General features: G+C 51.6%; 1 protein-coding gene across 2 annotated transcripts in view; it reads left to right on the top strand.

Annotated features, from left to right (window-relative positions):
- The first annotated feature begins 5,290 nt into the window (after positions 1-5,290).
- KIAA1549 (KIAA1549 ortholog) overlaps positions 5,291-7,976 on the top strand; it is a 145,739-nt gene continuing 143,053 nt past the window's right edge. For both annotated transcript variants that reach the window (XM_045388284.2, XM_045388283.2), the window contains exon 1: positions 5,291-5,599. In XM_045388284.2, coding sequence (XP_045244219.2) covers positions 5,413-5,599 — 187 coding nt within the window. In that variant the 5' untranslated portion in view covers positions 5,291-5,412. The remainder of the gene's footprint in view (positions 5,600-7,976) is intronic.

The following is a 7,976-nucleotide window of genomic DNA, read 5'->3' as shown; positions in this document are numbered from 1 at the left end:
ATTGAGGCTAGCCTGTCCAACGTGGTGAAAAACCGCCTCTACTAAAAATACAAAAAAATTAGCTGGTCATGGTGGTGTGCACATGTAGTCCCAGCTACTCGGATTGCGCCACTGCATTCCAGCCTGGTGACAGAGCTAGACTCCATCTAAAAAAAAAAATTATTCTAATTGATCTCCTCATTTTTAGTCTTTTCTCTTTCCAAATCATCTTATATAATGTTAATAGAGTAATCCTTCTTGTGCTTAGTTCTAATAATATCTCAACAAATCTTTAATGTGATCTACCATCACCTACAAAATTAAGTCCAATCCCTTCAGCCAGATCTTTAAGCTCTCCTTGTCCTATGTCAGCTACCCTTTTCTCTCTTCTCTGCTGCACCTCTCTAGGTCCGGTATGTCTTACTACATTTAGTAAGTGATTATAAGGCCTGACTCTGAGACTTCTAGCTCAGTGGTTCTTACACATCGGAATTCTGGGAAGATTTTAAAAGACTGGGCTGTCCAAGCCTTGTCTGTAGCGATTTGGATTTTATTGGTCTGAAGTGTGGCCTGGGGGTGTTCTGTTGTGTTTTGTTTGTGGTGTCTAGGTGATTTTAATTTGCAGTCAGCATTGTGAACCACTGCTGTAGCTGATCTGGCCATCAGCTAGATACATTTCATGCATTCCTGCCTTTATATTTTTGTACTGTTTGTTCCCTCCACCTGGAACACCTGTCCTGTTCTCTTTTGCTGTCCATGTCCTCTTCATTTTTTAGGGGCCCCTTAACACCCAGCTTCGATGCAACACTACACTGAAGCTTTGCTTGATCTCCTGTGCCAAATATGATTTCTCCTTCTTTGAATTTTTTTTATAACTTCCTTCGGACATTTGTCATGTTCTGCTTTGTAATATATAGGTTTAAAAAAATTTTTTTTCCCATAAGACTGTGAGCTCCTTGAAAAAACTGTAGATACTTAATTTTTTTTTTTTTTGAAGCAGGTTCTAGCTCTGTCGCCCAGGCTGAAGTGCACGGCATGAACACGGCTCACTGCAGCCTCGACCTCCTCAGACTCAGGCGATCTTCCCACCTCAGCCTCTCGAGTGGCTGGGACTACAGGTGCACACCACCATGCCCAGCTCATGTTTTGGATTTCTTCATGGAGATGGGAGTCTCACCATGTTGCCCAGGCTGGTCTCAAATTCCTGGGCTCAAGCAATCCACCTGCCTCAGCCTCCCAAAATGCTGGAATTACAGACGTGAGCCACCGTGCCCGGCCTAATTAATCTTACTGACCATTTAGCACATGACTCTATGGGGCACTTACTAAGTAGGGACTCAGTACATCTTTTTTGAATGTTTATTCTGGCTACTTCTCCACTTTGCACAGTTGTTCCCTCTGCCGGACACGCTCTTCCCCAGCTATCTCCATGGCCCAATGTCACCTTAGTAGAGTGATCATCCCTGACTATTCTATTTAATACGGTAACACTGACCCTTCCCTCACTCCTTTTCTGTCTTTGTTATTCTGCAAATCGCTGTCATCAGCTGAATGCTCACTCACTGGTTGCCTGTCTCCTCTCACTAGAACATAAGTTCCAGGAGGAAGGGCCTTTGTTTTGTTCACTGTTATACCTCCAGTGCCCACTGCAGTGCCTGGCATATGGCACATGCTCAAAAAATAATCATTGAATTTAATGAATGATCTTTGTGAACATTCAGCTTATTTTGTATAATTCTCTTAAGAACCCTCAGCTAAGCAAGGTAGGCATGTGAAGCCCGTCATCAGATAAGAACATTTGAGGTTTGAGAGCAGAGTAAAGCATTTTGTTCAAGTTCATAAACTTTTCTGTGACAAAGCAGAGCACAGAACTCAGCTGTCCTGTTTCCTATTGCAGGACTCTCACACTACCCTCTACTGACTTCCAGCCATCCTCTAACTTCAGTACCTCTGTCCCATCCTTATCCAGACCCACCCCTAATAATTGAGGGGCCCAGGTCAAGAGTACAAATAGGGGCTCACGCAGCCCATTTCACATTTGGCCATTTTCACTTGATTACCATATTTTCATCAGCAAGTTACATGCCAAGCAAGCGAACTATTAAATATGTCTGTTCTACCTTAACAAATATATGGCTTCAGAATGGTTAGGCCGGTTCACAGGCAGGATTCGCAGACTTCCTGCAGTTGTGAGCAGAACATGGCAGCCAGGTTGCCATGTGAATATGGCGTGTGCCCGATCTTCTCTTCCCACCCTTGGTCCTTTGCTTCATTCCTATACACTTCATGTGCACATCTTTAGAGACCCCTCCTACATAAGTTCTGCCACTCCCCAGCAAACAACTACCCCTTGGGACCAGACACACCCTTGGTGCAGCCTTGGGAGAACAGACTTGAGGAAGAGGCCACATAGGCCTGAAGATGAGCCTGGGGTGAAATGGGCAGGATTCTGGGGTCCTGGGCACCTGAGCATGGGAAGATGGGCTGCTGGTGAGAGTGCTTCCTGGGCTTCACGGGCTCTGTCCTGACGACAGAGGTGCAGTTGGAAAAGGCCAGAGTAGGGCCCGCTTTGCCTAGGTCTAAGGATAGTACTGAGCCTATCTCTCCTTGTCCCCAAACCAGACTGTAAGCCTACTGAGGACCCAGACTCATTTTCCCCCTCCCCTGGAGGGTGTGTGGTTTAACTGGAGATGACAATTCCAGTTTGAGGTGAGTCTCATGGAAATAAACTAATTTCTCTGGCTTGTTTCTTTATCTATGAGAATTGGATGAGATAATCTCTAAAATTGACTTCTAAATCTTGCACACACACACACATATGCACACACTCCCCTACCTCCAAGGACCACTCATCCCCTCTGGGTCTGCAGAGTCACACCACCTACCAGCTGGACTGTCAGAGCCTTAGAGACATTTTCCCAGACACGGAGGCAGAATGCCTTAAATCCCAGCAGAGGTAAGATTTTGTTTTATGCCTTCAGAGCTGGGAGACTAAGGGACCCTAGGGACCTCAGTTTCCTTAGAGAGGTGGTGTCCACGAGTCATTTCTATTATCTCAAAGTTCCAATTTTTATTTTTACTTCCAACTGATGTCAATCTCTTAATGGCAGGGCAAACACTTTATTGTCTCTGAGCTGGCAGAGAATAGAGAGGGAGCCTCCTTTCTTTCTTTTCTTCTTCTAATTTTTTTTTTTTTTTTTTTTGAGGTGGAGTCTTGCTCTGGCATCAGGCTGGAGTGCAGTGGCGTGATCTCGGCTTACTGTAACCTCCACCTCCGGGGTTCAAGTGATCCTCCTGGCTCAGCCTCCTGAGTAGCTAGGATTACAGGCACGTGCCACCATGCCCGGGTACATTTTTTTGTATTTTTAGTAGAGACGGGGGTTCGCCATGTTGGCCAGGCTGGTCTTGAACTTCTGACCTCAGGTGATCTGCCTGCCTTGGCCTCCCAAAGTGCTGGGATTACAGGTGTGAGCCACCGCACACGGCCGAGGGAGCCTTTTTTCTCTGATACCAATGGGTCTAGTGCAGATGGCAGCTTGCAGGAGGCTGCGGCCAAATTGGAAGATGGAACCTCTTCACTGGGGGAATGCATGCTCTGGCTCAAACCGACGAGTGTCTGCTGAGGGCTTACTGGGGCTATGAGAAATCCTAAGCAGGATAGCACCATATTCGAACTTCATATTAATTTATTGGAGGTGGGGTGGGGGATGTGTGTGCAAAGCATAAATTCATAAAAGATAACACAACAGGACAAGACCATTCAAGAGTTGCATAAGGCAGTGGTTTGCAGTCAAATGTGCTGTTATATAGAGTTCAGAGAACAAAGAGAAGTGTGTGAACAAGAGGTCCCAGATCTATGGCGATGGTGTCCTGGGACCAGACATATCTGGGTAGTCTCTCTTAGGTACTTACCTGGGTGCGCAGGTAGAACTCTCTTTGGGAGACAGGAGCGGTTACTGTAATAAACATTGGGGCTGTGTGATTGGGGGGGGGGGGTGTGTCATAATAACGTGTAAAAATACCAGGAACATCAACAAAAGCTATTTTTAACCTTTATTCTCATTTTCCTTGAAACTACCAGGTTTCAAGTTCCCACCTGTAAGGACCAGGTGGGTACTTACAGAAGAGTGCCCCTGTCCTATTCTTAGGAAGAACTATTCGCCAAGGGCAAGGAGTCCAGACGAGTTGGAGCTGCAAGGCTGGGCAGCTCCTTCAAGGGCTAGGCCTGGCAGGGGAACCCGACTGAATAGCCACCAGGATCCCTCGGTCAGTGTAATGATTCACATTTTCCGCTGTCTGCCATAGTTTTTTTGGACAATAAGATAGTGTCCCACATACACACCGTTAATATCTGCTTGGTGCAAGAATGCCAGCGGGATGCAATGATTCAAAACCCCCAATTCCTCCTCCCTAGACCCTGAAGCCACGGGGCATCTTCAGAGTGACGTGCCTGGCACACAGTAGGTACCTGACAGATGTCAACTCCCTTCTTCCCGTTCCTCATTGCCCCGGGGAATCCAACCCTCAAACGCTCTCTGGCCATTCTCTCCACCTTTCAGGAGCGCTACTTTCCCTAAAACGGCCTGGCCACGCGGGTTTCCGCAGCTCCACGCCCATTCGCTTCAGCAGCCGCCTGCTCAAGGCCTGCTAAGTGCAGGGTCCCGAGGGCCTCCCAGGCCCTGAGGGCAGGGTCGCTTCTCGAAGACCCGCAGCGGTGGCGGCACCTTCTTAAGGCAGGAAGGCGGCGGAGAGCTGCGTGCGCTCTGCTCGCCCCTGCCTTGCACGCTGGGCTCTACCGCAGGAGCCCGACTTTGCCTGGCTTTGTCCCCTCCTTGGCCCCGAGGCTGTCCTGAGAGCGCGGCGCCCCACACACCTGCTGCCCGCACGGAATCGGCGGGAGAGGAGGAGCGAGGGCGGCGAGAGGCCCCCTCCCCGGGCTTGCCGGCCTACCCGCCTCCGGGCGCCCTGGGGAACGCGCGGCGGGACCCGGGGTTGGGTGCGGGTCAGGGCGGCACCTCCGGGCCCAGGCCCCCAGAGCCCCTCGTGCTCCCAGCGGGAGGCGGGTCCTAGGAGAGGGCTGGGCCGCACCGCCTCGCCGCCCCTGCCGCGCCGAGCCCCGCGCACGCTGCCCCGGTCGCCCCGCCGGCAAGCAGGCAGGCAGGCGCCCAGCCGGCCGGGAGGGGGTGCTCGCCGCCCCGCGCCCGGGCCCGCGCGTTGCCGGGCAGCAGCTCCGAGGCTCCGAAGGGGGCGGAGCGGCGAGGCGGGCGTGCGGCTGGCGCCCCTGTCCGCGGTTCCGGCCCGGCCCGCCCCCGCCTCGCCGGCCTCCCTCCGCGCCGGTGCGCGGCGCCCCGTCCCAGCCGCAGCCGCAGCGGCCGCCCCTCCCGGACCTGAGAGCCGCTGAGCCGCGAGGCCGGGCCGGGGCGCCGGCCGGGAATGCCGGGGGCGCGGCGCCGACGCCGAGGCGCGGCCATGGAGGGGAAGCCCCGCGCCGGGGTCGCGCTGGCCCCGGGGCCGAGCGGCCGAGGGCCTTCCGCCCGCCGCGCCCGCCGCCGCCGCCCGGGGCTGCTGCTCCCCGGCCTCTGGCTGCTGCTGCTGGCCCGGCCGGCCTCGTGCGCCCCAGGTAAGCCCCGCCGAGACCCTCGGGACGCGGCCGCGACCCCGCCTGCCTTTATCGCTGCTGTTTTCAAAACCCCGACTTTCCCCGCCCATCCTCTTTTATTCTCCAGCTCCCTCGCCGTCCTTTCTGGAAGATGCTTTGCCATTCTTCTGGGGCCCAGCAAATAAAGGCACGGGGGAAATAAATAATTAAAACAAACAAGCGAGCGGCTTCTGGCCGGTCTTGCTAAGGGGTCTGCAAAGCTATTCTCTTGTCCATGGAGCCCGAAGCGGGTCTGGTGGCTTCATCTCAGAATGTGCCTGGTGTTTCCTGCAGAATGCAGGCACCGGAGTGCTTTTTTGTCAAGGCTATATGATGTGGCATATCGAATGTTTTGAGATACTTTATTGTCGGGGCGAAGGGGTGCATTCGGGGTGTGCTTTAGAAGAGTATTGCATTACCGGGACAAGCCCAGCGTCCCCCAGATGCGGGCCGGCCGGCCGTGTCCCCCCGTGCAGCAGGACACAAAGAACATTCAAAGAAAACCTCTTGGAAAGCGCCCTGGCCACGGATCTTTCCAGGGAAATAGCTATTGGTATTACTTCTGCAAGGCATTATTAGTACAATGGAGTGTGAAAATATTTTGATTTTTAAGTGTCAGGGCTTGAAAGGAGTAAGGGCTGTTTTTATAACAGATGCAATTTAGTGACTGTTCATCAGTATGGAATGAAGAGGCATGATTTATGAAGAAGCATGAGGGTTTTGTTTTGGAAGAAATGATTTAATTCCTATTGCTTCTCCAAAATGTTTATTTGTCCACCCTGAGCCTGTACACAGGATGGTCTGGAAACCGTCTCTGAGCTGACACTGCAGGCCAGCGATTGCCCCAGCACAGGCACTTGACCACTTCGAGGCGGAAAAGGAAAGGTGGAAGGAGCAGCTCGGGGTAGAGAGCTGCTGCACACAGAACAAAAAACAGAAAGCCGTGAACGCTGCTCCGAATCCTCCCTTCTCGTGGGAGCAGGGCCAAAGGGCTGCTCAGTGGCTGGGAGGAATTGGAACGCATTTGAAGGTGTCCCTTGGACCTGTGAGAATTATAACCAGTGCCCTAAAGGGGATGGTACAATAGAAGCACAGGGAGGACTTCAGTGATCATGGAACGGTGCCACTCTGCTTACCAGAGAGGAAACTAAGGCAGAGAAGCGCCTTGCTCAAGGTCACAGTCATCACTTTCCCCGCCCCCGACACCCGCTCTTGGCCCATAGACATATCCACACCTGAAGCCTCTGCAGAGATTTCCCATAGCTGGGTGGAACCAGGGTTGGAGTGACAGAATGAGTCTCTTTTAGGCAGTATACAGCTAGTGCAAACACCTTACTGTAACCTAGAACCTACTGTCTCAGTCCTGCTCCTGCGAGTTCCAGCCCTATGTGTCCAGAGGAGAGGAGATGATTGTGAAGGGTCTCTTGGCTTTAGTCAACAAAGAGAGCCCATCTGATACTTGTGGATTCATCTGTCATAGGACACAGCAGATAAATGGTTTCCATCTCCTGAGTGCCTTTTTGTGTGCCAGGTGTTGAATTTTATATACATGATCCAATCACGTTGTGAGTTAGGCATAGTTATCCCCATTTTACAGATGAGGAAACTAAGGCTTTGAGTTTAGGTTGGTTTGGTTTCAGAATCTATGACACGCTTCCCTTCTGTGCCTGATGGCTTCCCCATATGAATGTGGCCATCTGGGTATACTGCAAAGGTTGTGGAGAATATAAGTGCTTCTTCTGGTAACTTTAAATAGTGGAGCTGTTGGTACTGCCCACCCCTTTCTCTTCTTTAGAAGTCCTTTCCTGCTTCCGCTCTACCCCGATACAAATATTCAACCTGGAGACATGAAATTAATTATATTTCCATTCTAGAGCTGACATCATGGAAACAGAGATTTCATCCTTTCACTAGTTTGTATATTGGCTTCAGCCGCTGCCAGGCTCATAGACTAGGAACTAAGAAGTGGAGGGCACAGCTCCTGTGCTCCAGGATCCAGCTGGAAACACAGAGCAGTGAAGGAAGTACAAATCCTTGCACAGACCATTCCCGGACAGGAAAGGCAGGATTCCTCATGGATGACCTGCTGGGGGTGAGCCCATCTACTTCTTGAAGACTGTGAGGAACCATCTTGGTGGAGCGTGGCTTCCTGATGTAGCTAGGGGGTGTGTAGGGCGCCTAGGTGGTGCTGTGGATCCTGGGAAGAGGGTGCATTGCAGTTGCTTGGGCCACCCTCCCCGTCCTGAGTATGGTATTTTCACCAGGAGATTTGGAAGATAAGAAAGCTTTGCTGAACACTGCTATGGTGGTTGGTTCTCTTTCTAAGGAATAAGCAGTGCTAGTCAGAAAATGGCATGGC

This window comes from Macaca fascicularis, chromosome 3 (genome assembly GCF_037993035.2).
Source record: "Macaca fascicularis isolate 582-1 chromosome 3, T2T-MFA8v1.1".
Lineage (NCBI taxonomy): Eukaryota > Metazoa > Chordata > Mammalia > Primates > Cercopithecidae > Macaca > Macaca fascicularis.
This window is presented reverse-complemented; position numbering and strand designations above follow the sequence as displayed.